This window comes from Schistocerca serialis, chromosome 1 (genome assembly GCF_023864345.2).
Source record: "Schistocerca serialis cubense isolate TAMUIC-IGC-003099 chromosome 1, iqSchSeri2.2, whole genome shotgun sequence".
Taxonomy (NCBI): domain Eukaryota; kingdom Metazoa; phylum Arthropoda; class Insecta; order Orthoptera; family Acrididae; genus Schistocerca; species Schistocerca serialis.
This window is the reverse complement of record NC_064638.1, coordinates 1,141,408,302-1,141,433,838: the sequence shown is the minus strand read 5'-3', so window position 1 is coordinate 1,141,433,838 and position 25,537 is coordinate 1,141,408,302. Positions and strand designations below refer to the sequence as shown.

At 37.2% G+C, this 25,537-nt stretch overlaps 1 protein-coding gene across 1 annotated transcript in view; it reads left to right on the top strand.

The window, feature by feature from the left end:
* Positions 1-25,537, top strand: part of LOC126417476 (serine/threonine-protein phosphatase 6 regulatory ankyrin repeat subunit A-like) — a 408,260-nt gene that overhangs the window by 329,914 nt on the left and 52,809 nt on the right. The window contains exons 17-19 of the mRNA XM_050085121.1: positions 1,212-1,310; positions 10,108-10,527; positions 22,577-22,867. Of these exons, the coding sequence (XP_049941078.1) occupies positions 1,212-1,310; positions 10,108-10,527; positions 22,577-22,867 (810 nt within the window). The remainder of the gene's footprint in view (positions 1-1,211; positions 1,311-10,107; positions 10,528-22,576; positions 22,868-25,537) is intronic.

Sequence of the window (25,537 nt, the reverse complement as noted above, 5' to 3'; positions counted from 1 at the left end):
GATTTCTGGAAATCTTCCCATCACAGTTTCCACAACCATAATGAATTAAATGTTTGCACCTGAGTATTACATTTTGCATGCTGTATACCTCCAAATCAACTACACATTTAATAATATTTTCTTCATACTATATTATGTATGCACAAAAAGTAAAATTTCAATATTGACTAATGTTCCTGCTGTTGAAAATTTGATGGCCAGCAGTATAGTATCACAAAGATTGTCTGGCAAAACAGTGTCTGAGATAAGCAGCTTTAGCATTAATATCCCGACACTCATTATCAGTTCATTGCCTGGAATTATGTGCCACAGTGAAATAGGTCCACCAGCCGCAGTGGCCGAACGGTTCTTGGCGCTTCAGTCCGGAACCGCGCGACTCCTATGGTCGCAGGTTCAAATCCTGCTTTGAGCATGGATGTGTGTGATGTCCTTAGGTTAGTTAGGTTTAATTAGTTCTAAGTTCTAGGGGACTGATGACCTCAGACGTTAAGTCCCATAGTGCTCAGAGCCATTTTTTTTTTAAATAGGTCCCACATCCACCATAGTGTGTCTGTACTTCTCAGAAAACATGGGACTAATTGTAAAAAGCGTACAGAAGTATTTATACTTATTCCAGTTCTTCTTGCAACATGAAAAATACTGGTGTAGTTATTTTCAAATAGTGCAGATTGACTGTCAGCCAGCAATGTATCTGATGAGTAATGCTCAGCTGCATTGAGAACTGTAACATGTCTAGTTTTCTACACTCTTTCCATCTCACTTTATTGACCTATTCATTTAGCCCCTGATTCATGGAGTGCCCCTGATGCATGGTGTGGACAACTCTCGTATTCAACAAAACATGCCTGTTCTGAATTTTCACCAGACTGATGGTAACAGAATTGTGTATTACAGGCTGATATTGATGACCGATGGGGACACTTCTGACTAAATGCTTCTTAACTGTCACTTTTCATTACTATAAGAAAACATTATTTTAATTTCAAAGCCCATTGCAAGACTTGAAAAACAGAAGTCAGTCACGTAAATTACAAGCTGTTGTTTATTGCCTTCCATTTGTATTCTGTGAACTATGTGATTGCACATACATATGCTTATTTGTATTTATTAAAGTTTGTGGTAGTAAATCTAAATTTTGTTGTAAACTTTGTAGTAATAATACTTACTACTTGCAATTTAGAACAACTCATAATATAATTCTCTTGTTTCAGCTCATAGAAATTCTACTCAGTGCTGGAGCTGATGTTAATTCCATGGATGTGAATGGTGCAACTCCATTACACATGACATCTAAACACTGCTTTATGCAGGTACTATGTTATCTTTATCAGTCTATGTTACTAGACACTGTCCATATTTACTGTTTTTAGGAGACTATGTAAGCAAAATAGTCACTAGCAACTTTGAACTAAATTAGGGAATGGATAGATTGCTACACTCACCGTAAAGATGACCCCTTGAGTTAGAGTCACAGCAAAAAGACTGCTATACATTATATCCTTTGGCCAATGTTTTCTTCAGCAAAGAAAACACACACATTCACCCAAGTAAGCACACCTCATGCACACATGACTGATACCAACTGCTCAGAGCTATCATTGGCAGCATGTGTGCATTAAGTGTGCTTGCTTGTGTGAATGTGTGTTTTCTCTGCTGAAAAAGACTTTGGCCAAAAGCTATAATGTGTAACAGTGTTTTTTTTTTGTGCCTGTCCGCAAGTCAGTGGGTCATCTTTGTTGTGATTAGCAGTCTATCCTTTACCTATATTCCAACCTGGAGTTTCCATTGTTTAATTTCACGTTGGAACTATGTTTTATTCAGTCCTATTCGCACGCAAATATAGGAGGCGCAGGTAAATAAAAAGATGAGCATCTGGTACAATGGGTCTATGGAATGGTTCCATTCAAAAGTAATCTTCACTTGTGTTAAGACATTCATCCCACTGAGAGATGAGACATTCAATTCCTGTTTCATAGAATGTGGTCAGCCACTGATGGATCCATAACTGCATGCACTCTTGCAGTTCCTCATCTGACTGAAACTGGTGTCCACGCATGTCATTCTTCTGGTAGCCAAAGATGTGAAAATCACACAGTGAAATATCTCAGCTGATACACAGTTACACAAGCAGACACACCTCATGCACATATGACTGCTATCTTCAGTCACTCTAGCCAGACTGCAACTGTAGCATTGAGTGAAAGTAGCAGTCTGGAGTAGGGCAAGTAAGGGGAAGGGGTAGAAAGGTACTGGGTGAGGGGAGGGGGAGGGACAGACAGGAGTGCTGTCTGATGGAGCATGCAGGGACTAGAAAGTGACAAACAAGACAAGTCTGTTCTCCATCTCCACTCACAACCACCTTATGCCTTCATTTGCCCATTTCCTATGTCATTTACTGTTTCCCCAACCCCATCCCTGCCACAGCAGAACCATGCCCCATCTTTCTGCACTAGTTCAGAAAAGTATCCCTCCCTATGGCTAAAACATTGTCCTACATCCTGTTCTTTAAATGGTGCCTAAAGTGTGAACCAACCCCCCCCCCCCCCTCCACCACCAATGATCTTCACAAACAGGCCCTATCCCCCAGACATAGTCCGCAAACAAATTTCCCATGCCATACTTTAAACAAGTATTTTGTCTCTGTTACTGATAGCATGAGGTTGCCAGGTTCAGTAAATAATGCAATGGAATATCTGAGACCAGTGCACACGAGCAATCTCAGTAAAATTGAATTGACACTTACTTCACCCAAAGAAATAGAATCCATCATAAAGTCCTTGAAATCAAAGCATTCTAGTGGTTATGATAACATATCAACAAAGTTAATAAAAGAGTGTTCATGTGAGCTTAGTCATGTCTTAAGTTATTTGTGTAATCAATCACTTATCACAGGAACATTCCCAGACTGGCTTAAAAATGTTGAAGTTATACCTCTCCACAAGAAAGGGAACAAAAAAATGCCATCAAATTACCAACTGATCTCACTTTTGCCAGAGTTTTCAAAAATCTTTGAAAAGGTTATAATCAAGCATCTTCTTAAGCACCTTAGTGAGAATAACATATTGTCAAAGTCACAGTTTGGGTTTCTTAAGGGTTCTGATATTGTGAAAGCTATTTACACTTACAGTGAAAATGTCCTTAATTCATTAAACAACAAATCAGAGGCAACTGGCGTGTTCAGTGACTGTCAAAGGCTTTTGACTGTGTGAATCACAGCATCTTTTAAGTAAATTAAAATAATATGGCATCACTGGTAGTGCTGCAAAATGGTTTCAGTCATATCTTACTAATGGAAAACAAAGTGTGTCATTACATAACACTTCAGCAGTAGGCAATCAGACATAATCTGACTGGGAAAAAAAAAAAATTACATGTGGTGTACCCCAAGGTTCCATACTAGATCCACTACTTTTTCTTGTGTATATTAATGACCTGTCATCTGTTACATTACCAGATGCCAAGTTTGTCTTATTTGCAGATGATACAAACATTGCAATAAATATTAAATCAAATATAAATTTAGAAAGGGCAGCAATTCACTGTCATTAAACTTTGAAAAGACCCACAATATGCAGTTCAGAACTTCCAAGAGATTGTATTGTATTGTATTGTATTGTATTTCCTTCTAGAGTGTGTATAAAATATGATGACATGAGAATAGGAGAAGTTGAGAGTGTAAAATTCTTGGAATTGCAACTTGATAATAAATTGAGTTGGGAGCAATGTACTAATGAACTGCTAAAGCACCTAAACAAGTCTGTGTTTGAAATGAGAATGATGTCAGACATAGGAGATGTAAATATAAAAAAGTGGCATATTTTGCTTATTTTCACTCCATTATGTCATATGGTATCATATTTTAGGGTAACTCCACAAACCGAGAAAAAATTTTTAGAGTACAGAAACGTATAATAAGAGTAATGTGTAGTGTAAATCCAAGAACATCATGTCAAAAACTATTCAAAGAATTGGGCATACTAACCACAGCTTCTCAGTATATATATTACTTAATGAAGTTTGTTGTAAATAACACATCTCTTTTTCCAACTAACTGCTTAGTACACAGTATCAATACTAGGAATAAGATCAATATACATAAAGATTTAAAATCACTTACTCTTGCCCAGAAAGGAGTCCAGTATTCAGCAATGCATATTTTCAATATGTTACCAGCAACCATGAAAAGTTTAGTTTCAGACAAGGCACAATTTAAACATAGTTTAAAAGAATTTTTGGTGGCCAACTCCTATTCCATCCGTGAATTTCTCAACAAGTGCAGTAGACCATTGTAATGAAAATATATTATACTTTAAGTTTTGACAATACTTGGTTGTAACAGCCAAGTAACTACCTACTGTGCGAATGATGGATGTATGGAAATCAAATGTAAGTCTTAAGTCTGTAAACAGTGGAAGTTTAATTTTAAACCTTGCACATAATTTGACTGTTCTTAACTGAGGATCATTGAAATGAATAATTTACTTTAATTTTTGACAATACTTGGTTGCAATAGCCAAGTAACTAGCTACTGTGTGAATGATGGATTTAATGAAAGCAGATGTAAGTATTAAACCTCTAAATACATGTACACAATTTTACTGTTTATTGACTGAGGATCATTAAAATTAATGAAACTCAAGTTTTCATAATTACATTTTTGTAATGTGTTTATCTGACTTGTTCCACACCCTGGAGGATCCCCTCTTTTGTGGGTCTATGGAATGAATAATTAATCTAATCTAATCCCTACACACACCCAGTTCTCCAATGATTCCCAATAATCAGCTACAAAGGAGTGCCCTTTCATCACCAAATACTATCCGAGACTGGAAAAAGTGAACCACATCCTTTGTCAGGGCTTTGATTATCTATCATGATGCCCTGAAATGAAGGACATCCTTCCCAAGATCCTTCCACCCCTCCTAAAGTGCTGTTCCATTGCCCACTCAACTTACACAACATCCTGGTCCATCCCTTACGGAAGTCCCAATCCCAACCACTTGCCACAGGAAGACCAAGGTGCAAGACCTGCACAATCCATGCACACAGCACTTCCTATTCCAGTTCTGTCACATAACATGCTTGATTTTAATGATTGCTTCATAACCCAGGCCATTTGATCCTCTTATCCACCACCATCTTTTCAGAATTGCATAAATGAGAGTTATCCTTACAACATATTGTTTCTCCTGAAATTATACTGGCTTCAACCTATTATAACGTACTGACCCCATACCCTCCACCCAACAGTTTCCGCCACCTCTATGCTATCACCTCTTCCCAGTTCGCACCACCATTCTTTGCTGCTGTCTCTCAGTGCAGCAACAAGTCTTTTCCTCTCTTCTGATTCTCTCCTTTTCCACTCAAGATCCCCCTCCACCAGACAGTGCTCTTCTCTCCACCTGCCTGTACCCTGCTATCCCCCCCTCTTTCCTGCACCACTACAGATTACTCATATTATGCAGTACAACAGTTGCAATCTGAGCAGAGTGGCCAGAGATAACAGTCATGTGTGCATGACGTACGCCTGCTTGTGTAAATGTGTGTGTCTCTTCCTTTCTTTTCCCTTCCTTTCTTTTCTGAAGATGGCTCTGGCCAAAAACTCAGTGAGTAACAGTCTCTTCATTGTGCCTTTCAGCAGCTCAACATGTCATCTTTATAGTGAGTGGCAATCTGTCCCTTTCATAATATTGTTGATGTACTCACTTAGCTATTATGTTTGTGGGTACTAAATTTGTTCAACAAGCAGAACTTAATAACAGAATTGTGGACTGTGATAGCTTGTTAAAGGATTTATTTGAAAGCTAGCATGTTTGTTCTTTTTTGTGTGCATGTTGGCAACTCAATGTTTCTATTGCTCAGTGAGTGGTTTACTTTACAGCAAATGTTTAGTATGGTTCACTGATATGAAATTGCGTGCAATAAGAAATAAAATTATTTTCAAATAATACAATATTTTCAATGTGAACGTGCTGCTAAATTGCATTTATCTTCTTTTGTGATACTTAGATGTGTCTTTCAGTCAAATCTTTCTTTATAACTTTACATACTTCTCCCATCCATTCTGATTTAGCCCATTTGCACTTTCATAATCATCATTACTCCAGTGTTGTGCTAAACAATAGCTCATAAAGAATGCACAAAGCTAATGTTAATACATAACCTGCAGTGTCGATTAATCTCTTTCTTTAGAAATGTGAGTTACATCCTCACATGTTATTTATTTTATTCATCACATATTTCAAGAATATAAATTCGTCATCTTTGTGTGAACAAATATCGTCCTGTCATGTCATGTCAGTTGTTCACCAAAAGAAGAGAGATGAAACTCCCCAAAATGCAAGAAAGAAGAAAGAGGTATAAATCAAAGGGATGTAAGAAAGAACTCACTGTAAGCTGCTTGTTGAACTTGTACTATAATTTGAAATAAGATCATGATCTGAACTATATATGAAATGTGGCTTATTAGAATCATTGCATACCGTGTGCAGGTCATTAGATGTGCCGCACAGAAGACATGTCAAGTTTGAAATAAATATAATGATTTACAAAAGATCTTTTTACATTGTTTTTAGAAAGTTATGAATTATATACCGGTATTAACAATTAAGCAAGTGCATCTGATAAAAATACATATAACACTACAATATTTGTTATATATTTACAGTTTATTGATTAGTAGTCTATAGCTTACTATTGTTCAAACTGTGCAACTGTCTTCCATGAATTCTTCAATAATATAGTAACATTTTTCTACTAAAATGTTATGAAGTAATATTTTCAAAGAATCAATGTCCATGTTTAATGTTTTCCTACCTTGTAGTCTGTTACATATTGCAGCCTCATATAAACTTGTGTCTCAGCATAAAGTTTAAAGTAATGTGAGGGAAGTTTGAAGTTCTCCTTGTGGTGATTACCATACCTGCGGTTAAAGCAATACTTTTCAAGTTTACATTGGTTATTATGTACAAAAATCAAAATTTCAAGGATGTGCAATGAAGGAATGGTTAGTATTTTTAATTTCTTCGATAATGGGTGACATGACTCATTTTATGGGCAACAAACATGTTTCTAATGATTTTCTTCAGAATAATTAATAGCCTTGTGCTCTTTGTAGAATTTCCCCAGAATATTATCTCATGCCGAATAACTGACTCAGAGTAACTATGATAGACAGTCTTTTTGTGTTGATATTAGTGGCACCAGATAAAGTAAACATCACAAAGCTAGGGATTTTAATTTATTTTACAATAAGTCTGTATGTGTCTTCCTGTTAAGACTTTTGGCTTCCTTCTGTCATCAGTTGAGTATTATAAAGCAATTTTTACAGGGCCCATTTCTGTCTCTGGTTCAGAGACAAACTGCATTATCTGGGTCTTGGTGACATTCAGTTTTAGTCCATTTTTATGGAACCAGGATTTTGTACAGTGTGTGCAATTTTTTCAATTGTGTCCTTTTCTATCGGTACTGAGGTGTCATTTGTGAACAAGACCGAATGAGCATTGATATTCAATGGTAAATCATTAACATACAACACGATCAGTATGGACCCAGTACTGAACCCTGTGTGACCCCTTGGGAAACTGTTTTCCATTCGGAGTACTAGATGACTGAATCTGATGTTGAAACAACTCTTTGTTTCATTTCTATCATATGCCCTAAGAATTGAGCTACTGTAATGCAGTATCCTTCGTATTGGAGCTCTTAAGTTTGTACAGTAGTGATGAGTGGTTCACTGAATCGAAGACTTTTATTAGTTCAGATAACATTCCTGAAACCTTTTTGTCCTGGTCCAGTGGGGTACTTAGGTTTTCTGTGAATTCTCTGATGGCGTTTATTGTGCTTTTTCCTCTTTGGAAACCAAACTGATTTTTAGATATAATGTCATTTTTATAAGAAAATTTTCAAGTTGTTTTGTGGTGAAGTTTTGGATGTGTATCATTGCTTAACACAAGAAAAACAATGTTCAGTACACCACATCTTATTATGGATATCCTCCACCAAAAAAAATATACGTATCTTGTGTAATCCGGGGTGCTGCTTCTAGACGCTGCCGTAGGTTCATCTTGATGTTACTGCATCACCACGTGGGAATAATGTAATGGTTTAAATAAGTTTCAGTAATTCCTGTTCACAAAGAATTTTACTTTGCATGCTAGATGTTTGGTGGCGAATGTACAAAATCTGACTACATGCTGTTAATATAAAATTTGCTCCAAGACGGACTTACGTATGACTGACGCAAGACTGACTTATGGCAGTGTACAAATTGCCTCTATTTATATGATTTTAAACAATTACTGTTATTGTTACATACTGAATTTTGCATACATAACAATTAAAGTTTTTACATACATCTTCCCAAATTACATAGAAAATTACATGGAATAATAGTGAATAATTTCATAAAAAGACAGGAAAGAATTTGTTTCTATTAAGACTATAAATTACATGTTTTATCATTGCAACAATATATATTACTATACTAATTAAAAGGAGAATTATCCTATTATTTACAGGCAAACAGAGTGATTAATTTTATTGAATGAAAGGCCTAGATTCAATCAATTAAATTTTTTACGAGTAAAGTTTTACATTTCTATATAGTCATAAGTACAGTTCTATAAACTAACAGCAACTAGAACATGAGCATGTTTGATTCTGACTGAAAATCATCATGTCATATATTAGGAGAATGAACAATTTAAAATATCTATCTCTCAATAACTTGAAATATCAGAACATTCATTGTTAATTACTCCATAATTACAATAGCAATTTTATTCCTACCATGCCTGTAGTTTGTATTGTGTGTAAATTATGATGGTACATTAGTTTTTAATCCAATAGGTTTCCTTCATTCTATATACTGGTGAGGCCCAATGTAAACAATCTCAAAATAATAGTTCAAATTAGTGTAAATTACTAAGTGGAGAATCTTCAGTGTATTTGAATCCATATAACCAGAAACATGATTCCTTCATTCTATGTATTGGTGAGACACAATGTAGACAATGTCAAATCAACAGTTTAAATACGTACGTGTAAATTACTAATATTACATATATCCCCCTTCGGGAGTGTGGAGATGAGACTGAAATAGGGTACAGGATCCCAAAGAGGGTTGTGGTATTACACAACAGAACTTTCTTAAAGTTAGTCTTGTGGTGGTTAGCATAAATTACAAAATTTGGGTTTCTATTTACTTTAAGCTTATTATGTAATTGCTTTTTTCTGGCACTAGAAACTCTTATTCCTGGTGTAATCCAATTCACTTTATTCTTTACTTTTTTTGATAAGATTTTGTGAGGAATGTTTCATTGAAGACATATTAAAAAAAAAAAATCTAAAAATTTAACAGAGGTTGTGTAGTATGAAGCACCATGTTCTACAGGCTAGGTTATGACACTTAACGTATCACAAAACAAAATCTAAATATTCTCTATTTATTTATTTTATTTATTATTTATTTGTCCCGTAGATCAAATCAGTACAATGGCTTGTACAACTGATATTGGATAAGTCAATACAAATATACAGTTTACAGGACTCTAAAACAGTAAACAAGAACACAGAAGAATGATTATTTTACATTACCTACAAATTATGTTAGTTAAAGTTACAGCTTTACAGAGAATTGTTACATGATGTGACAAAATTGACTTAACAACATTCAGCTTTGATACGTTATCATGCACTAAGACAATTTTGATTCCAGATATTCCTGGATGGTATAAAAGCAGTCTTTTATTAAAAGAGATTTCACTGTTTGTTTGAATTTATTTATTTCTCTACTAAAATTCCTTGTCATATAGGATTCTGATTTTTGGCACTCTATATACAAAGCAGAATGATCAGATATTCTTAGATCTAGACAAAAATTCCTTGTATCGTCAGATTGGTAATTTGTAAAAATATTATCTGCAGGTTACTGATTGGAATGTTTCTCTAATGCACACGGGAGGGATTAAACCCAGATTTCTGGATTAAATCATGAAATTTTACTGTGTCTTTGCATTCAACTAATGTAATTAAACTAAAGTCTACCAGTTAAAGAAAATCAATAAATGAAAATGTATTAATGTTAAAAACTTCTGTTTATTGTAGGCTGCACAGTTACTGCTTGATGCTGGAGCTAATTTAACAGCAAGTGATAAAGATGGTCAGCAAATCATACATAAGGCTTCGCAATTTGGGGACACTACAGCCATTGATTATCTTGTGGAAAAGTGGCCATCAACATGGGGCTGTGACAGCCATGGAAATACTGTTCTACACTTTGCTGCTAGAAGTCGTAGAAATAGACTGATCAGCATAGAGCATATCCTAAAGAGGAATCTGGTGTCTGTAGATGAGAGGAATGTGGAAGGACAGACAGCACTAGCAATGCTTGTGGAGCGCAGTAGTAAATCGCACTCTACACACGGTGAAGTAGAGATATTGTTGACAGAAGGAGCAAGTCCCACTACAAAGGACAACAACGGGAAAATGCCTCTGCACACCGCAGCTAGTGTCGGCGATGTGAAGGTACAGTCAGTACTAGTAGTTTTTGATATAAGCATAATTTTATGAAATTAAAATTAATTTGTAGAACAACAACTGTTATGTAAATAAGGATAGGTACTGTAGGGAAACTGAGAGCAGTTTAGGAAAGGTAGATAAAATTTCTAAGCAGTCACTGAAAATTGACTTCAAACAGATAACAAGCACCTACACATAGAGTCTGAATCACATTATGCTGTGCAGCTTGCTCCACAACTGGTCAGTGTGATATCAACTCATACACCTCCGACTTTCTGAATTTTGGATATTTGAACAATATTTGTGACATATTCTTCATTCCTGAAAATCTACTAGCCACAATCTGTACTATTTCTAGCTATTCATGTATCTCCTCTCCTACTACTGTCGTCACTTCATTGATCTACCTTCATGCCACCCTCAGTCCTCATGATTTGTTTTTATTTATCTGCCTCAGTGAAATTATCTCTTCCTTATACTTTCATCTCACACTGGATCCTATAGTTTTCCCTGCAATTTTATCCTAATCCTTTTCCCAGCAGCTCTCTGGGCTGGCGTCTTGCCCCTCTGGGCTGGCCTCTTGCCCCTCTGTAATGGCACCATCAACTTGCTTTGTGTGTATGTACATGTTACATGTTACATATCAACACAATCTTTCCTAACACCCTAACACCCTTAACTTTCTCTCCTGCAGTTGTTCGTCTCCCAACTTGTGTATCTTCTATGCTCCCACCACTCAAGTCGGCCAAGGACACTGTTCAGTCAAGCTGCCATGCCAGGAAAGATCAGCCACTATGTGTGTGTGTGTGCATTTTATTAGCACTCTGAAGAAGGAATTTATCCAACAGCTGAGTTCTTCTGGATGACTGCCTTCTGTTCAGCATATCTTCTCTTCACCATAACTTCAGCATATTTCTCAGTAATAATATTTAAGGAGAAGCTGAATAATGTATAAATGTATTCTCTGAATGAGAGCAGTTTTGAGATGTGTTACAATAGAGATCTTAAATACCAAAGAAAGAAAGAAAGATAATGGGAAATATTTTTCATTCAAGAGTTGTAATAGGGGAAGGTGACTTGTTTTTATACCACTCCTGATATCAGTATTCTTTTTTCTCATCTTGCTTTGTTAATAATACATATACAATAGCTACTAAAGATATCCAGGATCTTATTCATGCTGGAATTCATAAACCTTTATCATTCACTTTGTAATTTCATCTTTACTGATGATGATGGCATATTTAGATCACCAGAAATATTTTTTTGAAAGAAATACTATACATGCAAACCATATGAAGGTAAAAATATTTTATGAGCAAAAAGTTGTAATTTTCTAATGTGATATAGCTTATTTGAAAACCTTCATTCTCTGCTTCTCATTATACTTTATTAGAATACCCTCATTCTCCTCTTTTCAACAAACATTTTACTGTTTACGAAAACTTTGTACTTCAAAAGTTATTTGTATATAAAATTTTTATTTTTAGGATGCTGCAGTCATAAAATCTAATTGCTTTCCAAAATTCAGTACCATAGTTTTACAGCCTGATTTATCTTTTTCAAAAAATGCAAATTTTCACTAAAATTTCTTGCTAGATTGTTAATTATTTCAATTAGAAATTTTCACTTCCCAAAGAATTTCTAGTAAATTTTGGGAAACCCCTTTCACTATGAACTGTAGTACCAACGATTTCCCCATTTTCTATTTGTACTGTCATTTAAACAAAATTATGTTACTGTAATTTTGTTTATGTTCCTTTTTATTTTTCCTGATTTTCATGTTAATATATGAAATGTAATAGCTCTGTATTTCAACAAATTGTAATTTTCCATATTATGTGCATCTATAAATAAGTGTGGTGCACAAAACGTAAGTCAGTCAGAAGCCAGGAGTCTATGTAGTCCAAAAATAAACATAATGTAACTGACAGTCTGTGTTTGATTGCCAAAATGTTACCACATAAGTGAGAATCACTGTATGTGATCTGAGATTTTCCCAGCACACAGAAATCTTGAAAATTTCTTGGGTATTCAGCCGGGTAGCGCCGTCCAAAAGGCGTGATATTTTGACAAGGCGACTTCTTGCCATCTTCAGGTGATCTTGGTGCCTGATTGATCTCCGATGGATGCCAACTTTATATAATTTCCATCCCTCTCCCACAGCCTCTGTCTGGGCACTTCTGAGTGGTCCATGGCTACGCAGTGCTGCAGGAGTGATTCGCTGAGTCTCATGCTGGGCGGACAGAGCTGTGCAATCTGCTGTTATAAGCTGTTCTTTGCATGGCAAAAATGTGTAACTTCACAAAATATTTGCAGTGCCTCTTAGCAGTTAAACTTTTGGCAGTGTATTTCTTTCATTGTCTTCTTCCTGTGTAAAATATTTCAAGGTAGGTTTCGACATGTCTTATTGGCATGAGAGGCATGAACGACCTCCACTTCCTTAAAACGGAACACAAATTATCCAGACTATATTCATGCAGTGTTTGATAACAAGAGCCCTTAGTGACTTCCAATGCACATTAAACATAATTTTAAACATTTTCTAAACTTTTTTTTTTTTTGCTTACAAGCATAACATGGAATATATGTAGCACATTAACTCACTGGTAAATAGATCAGAAGTTTGAAGCTGTTTTATACCAGGAAGTTTGATTCTTAAAAGAATTTGGGGAGTACTGGTTACTTATTATCTTGGAAAAAGCACTATAGGATTAAGAACCATTTACATTCCATAGGTGCAGGAATGAAAAGGAATATCTTGGACAATTTCAACTAAATTTGTTAGTTATGTGGCTTATTATTTTTATAGAAACACTGTGGGAGGGAAACCCTGCACTACCACTAGGGATCAGGGTGTGGATGAGAAGGGGTGACATAAAAGTGTCCAAAAACAAGCTTTTGGTATTTATATCCTTTATTGATTTGACTTGCAATACCTTAAAAAGTATGAGTGCAACTTGTCTCTTATCTGTGCTCTTCATTGTGTCACTGAGCACTGCATTGAACTAAGAATTTTGTCAATGTATTTCAGGACATAAGATCAAGCCATATTGCCAAATACTACAGATAAATTTAGCATTCTCTGTGGCATCATATGGTGTAAAAGAGAAGAGAATCTGACAATCATGTGTGCAATATATACCACATGTGCGTATGTTGAACAACTCCTCCTAAGTCCCTGAATCAAATTCAGCCAGAATTGGTACACCTGTTACTTACTATAAGGAAAGAAATACTGTGAAGGTGAAAATCACCACTCTCCCATTTGGGTGGAGATGGGGTGGTAATGGGGTGATGGACAAAGAAGGGGGACGAGGAGGTGGATTGACGGAAAGGGGTGGAGGAGATGGTCAGAGATAAGGTGGATATGGACAGTGAGAGGGAGCGGGAAGAGATGGACAGAGAGAGGTGGAAGAGGAAGTGGATGAGAGAGGGGACAGGAGGAGATGGAAGAGTGGGAGAAGGAGAAGATGGACAGAGAGAGGGGAGGAGGGGATGGGCAGAGAAAGCAGAGAAAGGGAGGGGAAGAGGAGATGAGATGAGCACAGAGACAGGGGGGCTGGGGGCTTAATAGAGAGGAGGGGAGGGGGAGGGGGGGGGGCTAATCTTCAAAAGGATAAAGTTGTCAGTCAGTAAATATGAAGAGATCTGAAACTGGTTGTGGCAGTTTTGTGTACTTAAATTAACAAATCATTATCAAGTCTTTAATAGTAGGAAGATGACCAAAGAAGATGTGTTATGAGACTTCTCCCTATACCAGTGGTAGTAAAATGAAACATAAAAATCAAGTTATATCTGCAAGAATTCCTTTCCTCTGTAAGATCTTTTGTCATCATTTTCTACGTTATGCTGGTTAGTTAGGAGATGATTTGTAAATATTGTTGTTACTTGTCAAACTGAGGCTTTCGTTATGTCCTCGCAGCAGTTTATGGGACTATTCCCACTTAATAGTGTGAAGTAATAACATAGGGGTAACCAACTATACTAGTGCATGTAACCTAAAACATTAGCACAGGAAATGTAAAAATGTAGAATATTTTATTAGATGGCACAAATTTAAGCAGCTGGAACTATGCGACAACTCTCTGAAGCAAGCTCAAGCTATCAAGTTCTGTTGGAAGCCACTTCATGGAAATTGTGGGGATCTAGTTAAGATAACACAAGTGGACAGTATGCTCAGAAGAAGGTCCTACTGGATGAATATCACATAAATTCAGTGAAGTATAAAATACAAAGAACACAAATAATTAATGTAGAAGTACATGGAGCATGGTAACAACAACAAAACTGATTACAATTTCTGGGAATTATTAACTGAAAGTTTTGAGCTGAAATATACCAGAAAAGACAGAACACTAGATGCTAACTTTGAGAAAATGGCTATCATTTGTAGTTTTTTTAGTAACAATACATGCAGAATATGAAGTTGTGGTTACAGTTTTGAGACACCCTCATGTGTCTAACAGAAATTGACTTTTGTGAAAGACAGACAGTTAGATGAAGGAGCAAAGGAAAATAATTGTAAATTCATTTAAAGAAATTGTGTGGTACATGGCGTTTGTGTCTAAAAAATCTAATTGTGTGGTATTTTAGCTGCAAACAATACGTTATGGCTGAAAACCACATACTACAGATGGAGAATAATATTAGAGAACAGTACAATGCAGAATTACCACAAAATCATGAAATAAACTCATCGGAAACAAACAAAATTGAAGAATATTATTCTTTCTCAGTTGTTTCTGAAAACTGTGTAGGTGACAAAATGGATAAGTTTCTGGGCTCAGTGATGATGGAACATTTAGTTAATGATATGTTCATTTAATTAATTTGGGGAAACCTAAAAATTCAACAAGAACAAGTGTATTTCTGTTGAAACAAAAGTTTGGCATAGCTGATGGTGAAAATAATTTCTGAGGAAAGAAATTTTAAATAAAAAGAAAACAAAGTATTGCTAAGTAACACATTGCCAGTGTGAATATCAGCAATCATTGTTAATTCCATTGTTATTGAAAGCCATTTGGCCCAGATATAAAAATAGAAGGAAAGTAGAGGATGAGAAGTGAAGATGGAGTATATATATGAAGAGAATCCAACAAAAGTATAACAGAAAGACTGAAAGAAATGAAAAGAAAAAAAGCAATAGAAGAGGGCTTACTCATAATTATTGGAATGCAGAAATGCATTTCCCTGATACCTTCAGTGACTATGCATGATGGAAACAAGGAGAAGCAACAGCAGATGAAGGAGTGCATTGGATTATGAAGAACTCAAACCAACATGCAGGCCAATCTGACCTTTTTAGAAATAGGATTTTTGAGATACTAGCAAAACTTAAATATTTCTCTGAGAAATTAAATATCAACACCCTGTTTCGGGCAGGAAAATTGAAATAGACCTAGCACTAAGATCCTAAATGAAGGGAGTGTGGAAATTTCATCTCTACACGACAAACTTCATAGATCAGTACTTAATGGAATGTGAAGCTTACAGGATTAATAAAGGCAAGTGATCCATGGTATAGTGGTATCATTTTTGACTAGTTATCAAAAGTACTCAGTCCCAAGTTCAAACCCAGCCACTACTTAAATTTTGAATAAAAATCATTGATAGTGGCAGCTGAAGCCTTCCAGCATAAGAAGTAAACCTCGTTCCGGCAATGGCCTTGTCAATGAGGGCAGATGATTGGACAGAGTTTCAGAGCAATCTCTTGCCCATGGGGAGGGAAACTGCTCCTAAAAGGCAGAAGGATCAGCAATAATCAACAACATGTGGATACAGAAGGCAATCACTGCATTAAAGACACACAATGTGTATCTATATGGCCTGATAATTTAAAAAGTGTCATGATGACCTTTCCTTTGGAGAAAGACTCCATATTAGTCCCCCATTTGGATCTCTGAGAGGGGACTGTCAAGGGGAAGGTAACGGTGGGAAAAAGGTGGAATAACCAATGATGAGATAACATTTTGTGAGCTGGAGCATGGGATATCAGAAGTTTAAATATGGTAGGAAAGCTAGAAAATGCAAAAACTCAATCTAGATATAGTGAGGATCAGTGAAGTGAAATGGAAAGAAGGCAAGGGTTTCTGATCAGATGAATGTAGGGTAATATTAATCGAGAATAAAATTGTATGATAGAAGTAGGATTCTTTATGAATAGAAAAGTAGGGCATAGAGTGAGCTACTGTGAACATTTCAATGATAGGGTTGTTCTCATCAGAATAGGCAGAAAACCAGTGCCAACAATTATAGTTCAGTTAAGATATAGAGAAAGTTTATGAGGATATTGAATAGGTCGCTATGGATGTGGACACTGTGATCAGGACAACAAAGTGGAGGCAGACAAACGGACAAACACCGAAAAAAGCCACCTATACTGTCGCAGTAAGTAAAAACAAAATTTACATCCATATCGACAGATAAGCTATAGTCATGGTGATACATTAAAGTGTGACCCATCTTTCTGCCTTAGAGCCAGCACCCAGCATTATGCAACTACCAGCAATGATGTAACTTCCTGAAACCATCTGAAGATGAACCTGAAAAGGTTCGAAAACCAGTTCATGGAATAAAACATAATTATTCAAAAAAGTTACTGGTTGCAGTTCTGTATAGCTTATTTACATTCAATATACAGTCATGGTTCTAAAATATCTGTAATGGATAAGCATAACATGTAAATGTCATGTGACTTGGGGCCTCCCATCAGGTAGACCATTCGGTAGGTGCAAGCCTTTCGATTTGACACCACTTCGGTGACATGCACATCAATGGGGATGAAATGATGATGATTAGGACAATGCAATGCCTAGTCCCTGAGTGCAGAAAATCTCCGACCCAGCCGGGAATCGAACCCGGGCCTTTAGGATTGACATTCTGTTGCACTGACTACTCAGCTACTGGGAGCAGACAGGATGTAAGTGCTACTCTCAGATGCAGAGGTTAGCACAGGAGAGGAATTTCGTTGGTCTACATCAAACCAGTCAAAAGACTGAATACTAATATCTAAAAGTAAGATTTGTGAAGAAAATGTACACAAATTAGTCCTGTGCACCTGTAAATGAAAGAAAGAAAAAAATATTTGTAGCTTCTGTAGAATATCCTCCAATGACCTCTTCAAAAAAATAATATATTGACAGTTGATTCTCAATACAAATATTGATTAAAGGCTTTTGTGATGTCAGCTTTTATTTTGTCTCAGCCAGTTTTCTAAATTATTATTATACTTACGGACTTGCAGTAGTTGAACCAAAACCAACCTGTATGTTGAACAGTTAATTAATGAAACTGCTGTAAGTAAACTCAACAGGGGCTTTTAAAATAAGTGCCATCAATTTTTGCACTGAAGTCCAAAAAAATTAATTCAGTAGCATTTTACTTAAATAAATGGTAGGTCTTTAACTTCTATACACATTCCAGAGACTCCTATTATACAGTCCATGTAATATCATTTAGACAAAGTAAAATGTTAGTCTCATGAGAAGATACAATAGCTATGTACTGGCATCAATTAACTGTAAATAAAATGGGTTGCATAATTTAAATGCATTGGTTGATGATATAGGAAGATCATGGTATAGACATGTTTGTGGAATAAATGCACCTGATACATGAAATCCATAAGTAAATACATCCACAAGGAGGGCGGGTCCACCCCAACAGCAGAGATGCCTCACAGGGCTGGTACACCATAGGAAGAGACTGAGGCAGCAGTGGCGGACCCACAGCCGTTGCCATGGCACGAGGACACAGCTGGTCACAGTAGCACGCGACCTGTCCATCACTCATTATTCACCTGTAGTAACTCAGTGATCAGGCACGTAACAGGGATGGACACACACACACACACACACACACACACACACACACACACAGAGTTAGGGACATGTATGTCACCTCTACATCTACATCTACATACATACTCCGCAATCCACCATACGGTGCGTGGCGGAGGGTACCTTGTACCACAACTCCCTGTTCCACTCCCAAACAGAACGAGGGAAAAATGACTGCCTATATGCCTCTGTACGAGCCCTAATCTATCTTATCTCATGTGGTCTTTCCGCGAAATGTAAGTTGGTGGCAGTAAAATTGTACTGCAGTCAGCCTCAAATGCTGGTTCTCTAAATGTCACTTATGTTGTTTGTGTTCTTTAGAAGAACACATTTTCAGACGCTTACCTCAACCTGTCCACTGCTGAAGATAGTAAGTACTTCTCTTTAATTGGACCATGATGAGCATCAATAACAACCTGACATTTGTGGCTGATGCCATGGTGTTCGGCCACCCAAGCCTGGTAGGACTGGTTGGGCTGTTAATGACAATGATAGAACTCTAGATGCACTGCAATGGCATGCAGTGTTTACAGTGATAATTTATGCATTTTGATGAGCAAAAGCAGCACAGGACCCTGGAGGGTGGCTAGCTGTCACAACAACTAAATCTGAAGAGAAGTCCAAGAAGGGAACAAAACCTTACACACATTTGCATCAGTGACATTAAAACCAAGGAAGAGTTCCTGAAGCCACATCTTGTACACCTCCCAGTAATTGGCTGCATTTTCATAAGGAGGAAAGGGTGGCAGATATACCAACAGTGTGGAAGCCCCACTGTCAGTGTGGCTCACAAGTTTGTAACTGCAACCATAAGAAGCTGCTGATGGTCGAAGAGAGATCAGAGCACTACCTCCATGGACAGAAGAATTGAAGGAACAACCAAATAGACTGAACACATGGAAGCGAACACCATACTTGCCACCAACTGTACCCTACTGTAAGGCACAAACAACAGCATGGCCACAATGAAACAAAGTTTATTCTTCTTCCACATACAAGCAAACAACAATTGAGAACATGTACAACAGACATAGAAACAATCAAGGTACTGATACAAGAAGTTGCTGACAATATGTATGAACACAATATGAGAGTGAATGCCTGCTGCACTACACTTGTGAAGAGGAGGGCTCCAGTAGGCAGCATGACAGATGTCGTGCTGTGTACACTAATATTGTGGCTCCAGCAGGTGGCCTCTGACAGACAGCCCACACAGTTTCCATCATTGGAATATTCAGTTTTACGGACCAGTGGCTTTTTGCCAGAATGTGTAACCAAGTATTACATACAAGGTTATAACAGTACTCCATCCAGATATTTCTGTTATACTACCAGTTGTTACATGGTACATTAAATTGTAAATGTAAATATCTAAATATTTGTTGTTGTTGTGGTCTTCACTCTGAAGACTGATTTATTTCTGTCCCTAACCACATTGGCTATTCCATGGTGCCCCTGTCTGTGCATCATCTATTCTTTCAGTCAAGTTTTCCATAACATTATTACTTCCTCAATTTGCTTCAGTACCTCTTCAGTAGTTATCACATCTACCTATCTAATCTCCAGCAATTCTTCTGCAGCAACACATTTTTGTCTGGATTGCTAATCACGTACATTTCACTTTGATATAAAGTTTTCTAGATAAATGCTTTCAGAAAGTACTTCATGAACTTAGACTGACACTTACATTAGAATGTTAAAATATTTATCTTTTTCTTTATTGACATTGCGTTTTATATCCTCTATTCTTCTCCCATTGTCAGTTAATTTGGTGCCCAAATAGCGAAGCTTCTCTACTACCTTTTGTGTCTCATTTCCTAATCTATCTCCTTCAGCAACACCTGACATTATTTTACTACATTCCATTACTGTTGTTTTACTTTTGTTATTATCCATCTTATATCCTTTTCCCAAGATGCTTTCCATTCCATTTAATGATCTTCCATGGCCTTTGCCATATGTTATAGAATAACAATGCCATCAGCAAACCTTCTCAAGATTGTCTTTGATTTTCTTCATTGCTTGCTGAATGAACAGCTTCAACAGCCTCGGTAATATGCTACAATCTTGTCTCACTCACTCCTCAACTACTCACTTCCTCTTATTTCCTTTGACTGTTTCAACTGCAGCATGGTTTCTATACTGCTTGTAGATAATCTTCTGTACTCGGTATTTTATTTTGCTAGCTTCAGAATTTCAAAGAGTGTACTCCAGTCAACATTGCCAAAAGCTTTTTCCAGGTCTAAAAGTGCTAAATCGAATAACATGTTGTGAACTTGAGGGGAAAAGTAGTAATTGCATGTTTAACTTATCGGTTGATTTAAAATTATTATGAAGGTTTTGATTCTTCAGTTGATGTATTGAGGATAAGAATTAAGTGAAAGTAAATCTAAAAGAAAGACCCTTTTAGGTAATGGAGGTCTTGACTGCAGCTGGAGCAGACGTCACATCGAAGGATGTCACTGGTCGAACACCCCTGCACTTGGCAGCTGAGGCACACAATGTGGAAGGTCTGGAACTGTTACTGAAAAAGGCAGCAAGCATTGATGAACAGGACAGTGATGGCCAAACTCCACTGATGCTTGCTGTTGGTAGCAGTAGTGCAGTCAATTTACTGCTGAGGAAAGGTGCGAGTATTAGTGTGAAAAATCACTCTGGGGAGACAGTGCTGGAAGAAGCAATGGATCACGGCAGTCATGGTGTAAGTTTAAACTACACAATTCTCACCAAAGAAAAAGACTCTTGTATTGTACTGTAAGACTGAAACAACAGCATGGCCACAGTGAACCAGAGTTTGTTCTTCATCCATGTGCAAGTAAACAACACTTGAGAATGTGGACACAAACATAGAAACAATCCAGGCACTGATACAAGCAGTTTCTGACAATAAGTGACAACACAGTATGAGAGTGATCGGCTGCTGCACTGTGCTTATAAAGAGGAGGGCTCTGGAAATGGCACAGAAAATGCTGTATGGTGTCCAGAAGTCATGTGGTGGATGGCCAGTGCAGTTTACAAATTGTAGTATGCCAGTGGCCCAAGCATTACACACAGGGTTCTAGGAATACTCCATCCAGAAATTTCTGTTATCATACTCACACTTATTGCATGGTATATTGTCTTGTAAATGTAAATATCTAAATATTTGTTGTTGTTGTGGTCTTCAGTCTGGAGGCTGGTTCACTTCTCTTCATAACCAAATTGACTATTCCATGATGCCTCACTATGTGTTATCCAACAATCCCTTCTTACGGTCAAGTTTTCCTTAACATTATCACTTCCCCAGTTTGTTTCAATATTTCTTCAGTAGCTATCTGAGCTAGCCATCTAATGTTTGTCGTTATCCTGTAGCACCACATTTCAAAACCTTCAGTTCCCTTTTTGTCTGGACTGCTAGTCACCTATATTTCACTTTGATATAAAAGTTTCCAGATAAATACTTTCAGAAATACTTTGAAACACTTAGCCCTGCACTAAGATGGTAAAATAGTTATCTTTGTCTTTAATGATATTTCATTATATAGTCTCTCTTTTTCTGCATTGTCAGTTATTTTTGTGCCTGAATAACAAAGCTTCTCTGCTACCTTTAGTGTCTTATTTCCTAATTTATCTTCCTCAAGATTACCTAACTTGATTTCACTACACTCCATTACCCTCATTTTACCTTTTGTGACATTCATCTTATATCCTTTTCCCAAAACACAATCTGTTCCATTCAAAGATCTTCCAAGACCTTTGCCATCTCTGATAGGATTACAAAGTCATTGGCAACCCTTAATTTTTTTTTCTTCTCCTTGAATTTTGATTATGACTCCAGATTTCTCTTTGATTTCCTTTACTACTTGCTGAATGTACAGTTTTAACAGCATGTGGTATGGGCTATAGCCTTGTCTCACTCACTTCTCAGCTACTGTCTCCCTCTCATATCCTTTGTCTGTTTCAACTACAGTCTGGTTTCTGTACAACTTGTAGATAATCTTCTGCATCTTGCATTTTATTTTGCTAGCTTCAGAATTTCAAAAAATGTATTCCAGTTAACATCGTCAAAAGTTTTCACTGTGTCTACAAGTGCTAATTCTAATAACATGTTGTGAACTTGAGGGAAAGAGGAATGTTCACATGTTTAACTTATCAGTTGACTTTAAATTATTATGAAAGTTGTGGTACTTCAGTTGATGTATTCAGGGTAAGAATTAAATGAAAGTCATTTTCAGGTGGTGGAGGCCTTGGTTGCGGCTGGAGCAGATGTCACATTGAAGGATGTCACTGGTCGAACACCCCTGCACTGGGCAGCCAAGGCACACAGTGTGGAAGGTCTGGAGCTGTTACTGAAAAAGGCAGCAAGCATTGATGAACAGGACAGCGATGGCCAAACTCCACTGATGCTTGCTGTTGGTAGCAGTAATGCAGTCAATTTACTGCTGAGGAAAGGCGCGAGTATAAATGTGAAAAATCACTCTGGGAAGACAGCCCTGGAAGAAGCAATGGATCATGGCAGTCATGGTGTAAGTTCAAACTACACAAGTCTCACCAAAGAAAGACTCTTTTATTGTATTGTAAGACACAAACAACAGCATGGCCCCAGTGAAACAGAGTTCATTCTTCATCCAGAAACACAAACACAGAAACAATCCAGATACTGATACAAGCAGATGTTGACAACAAGTATGAATATCATATGAGAGTGAGAGCCTGCTGTTCAGTGATTATAAAGATGAGGGCTCTGGTAGACAGCATGGCAGATGCAGAGATGCGTGCACAAATAATGTGGCCCACAGCAGGCAGCCTCTGGTGGCTGCCACAGACAGATGCTGTTTGCATAATATACGAAGTTTAGCACACTGGTGGCCTGATGCTGCAGTGCATATCCAAGTTTTACACACAGGGTTATAGTAATAGGTCCTGATCCATTTCTAATTAAGTCATATTTGCATTTCTTCTGATGTGACTGTAATAATGAACACAAACCGGAATTCTAACGTGGGGGACAGGTGACAGATGGTGCATTTTTTTATCACTTTTAAGGTATGATTTTAACTGATATTGAATTAAGTACATTCTAAACTAAGTATGATATGAACTGAATGATGCAATGTGTTTTATGAAACTATGTAAATTAATTAAGATGCCAAGATATTACACAGACACTGTTTCATTTAGTATATGAATATCAATGTCTACTTACGGTGGCAGTGGGTTTGGGTGTTTTCTTGGAACTTAGTAATGTCGATATATGTGAGATAAAGGCTTACAGTGTTTGCTGTGAACTAATTGTATGCCTTTTCAGTTATCATTTGTGCTGTATCTGGTAAGGTTCAGATGGATCCTTGATTAATGTGCTTAACTCATCAGCAAATCTTACAGTTTTTGGAGCATGCTTTAAAGTCATTCAAAGGGCAAGGATAGGAGCAGTCTCAGTACCTGTATTTTGGGACCCCCACATGTTGCACTTTCCCTTCCTGAGATTAGTGGCAAAATCAGACAATTTAATCTGCGCTACTGTTTTTAACAAAGGGTAAAATAAAGTAAGTTGTGAGAATGAGGTACCATTATGGAAGGAGTAAAGTTAACAACTCACCATATACTGAGGCATTAAGTGGTCAGTAGGCACATAAACAAGACTGAAAATGTTGCTAAGCTTTTGGTTTATGTCCTTCTTCAAAGCTCATACACACACATAACTGTTCATGGCTAAATTGTCACAGCCGACTACATTGTATCAGCACTACAATGAAGGTTTGTATTGGGTGGAGGCTCTAAGGAAGAAAGGAGGTCAGGAGGGGGGAAACAGTATTGAAGGAAGGGTGCTGGAAGCATTGGCAGCAAGTGCAAAGGGTTTGGGAAGTTTCATCAGTGTGCACACTCTGGCAAAGGCAGGGGCAGATGTGTATGCTGCTCAGTGATATGGAGGAGCATTGTGGGATGTTATAAGAACAACTTCCATTTATTTAGTTCAGCTGGTAATTGGGGGTAGGGGAGGGAGGGGGGTTAGGAAGAGGGAAAGAGGGAGGTGAAGGGGAATCCTGATGGCACAGGTCATGAAGCAACTGCTGAAGTCTAGCATGTTGCACCCAGCAGGGTATTTATCACCAAGTGGTCAGCTTTGCTCTTGATGACAGTTTGGTGGAGGAGACTTTTTCGGGTGGACATTGTTACTTAAAAGGCCATGCCAAAATTAGAGCAGAGCTGGTATGTGATATGACTGCTTTTACAGGTGGCCCAACCTTTGATAGGGTAGGATAATTCTGTGACTGGACTGAAGTGGAATATGGGTGCGTAGGACGGGGCTTGCACCTGGATTTTCCATCCACATACTTTGTATAACAACTCTTCTCTCCAGTCAGGCTATAGTGCTGGTGCAGTGTAGTTGACCAAGATAATGTAATCATACAGGTGTATATGCATGTATATATTTCCTTCGCTGTACTACTGAGTAATGAATCTTGTTGCTGGAGGTGCTGTATAGAAGACACTCCTGCAGCTTTTCTGCACACCTCATACAATCATTTTGTCACCATACACTTCAGTCATCAAAAGTTGGAAGCCTTCAGCCAAACGTCCCACATATGTCATCCATCTGAATCCGACAAACTATGTAATTAAACAATGGTGTCTCACACATATAAATTCAATATAATATGAGGCACTTGGTTGAAAATGATATGATTTCTGCACTGGTTGATAGCACATTGCTATATAGATTTTGCAACCTACAGTGGACAATAACTTCATACTAAAAATTTATTATGGCTATGAAACAATATGTCAAGAAAAAGTTTGTAAATACTGTACTAAACACCAGTCACAGATTGATTCTTGAGTCTTTCCATACTAATGTATTCTCATGTGAATTTTAAAGTACACTGTAGCAGAACACACTATTACTGTTCTACAAAGCTACTTCAGTTTTGATTATGACTACACTAAAACATTTATTAGCTCTTCGAGTTAGTTTTAACCTTGTTACATAGCAGAAAATATGTAATTCTACTCCTCACAGCTGTAATAACATCATCAAAGGTGATCACATAGATACTGTATACCAGGCAGCTCATTCTGATAAATTTTTGTGGGAAGAGAGGCAATGGAAAGATGATATGGAAAGGATTAGGGAGAAGAAACTGTTTACAGCTGAGTAATCCCATTGTTACAGATGTAAAATATGTACAACTGAA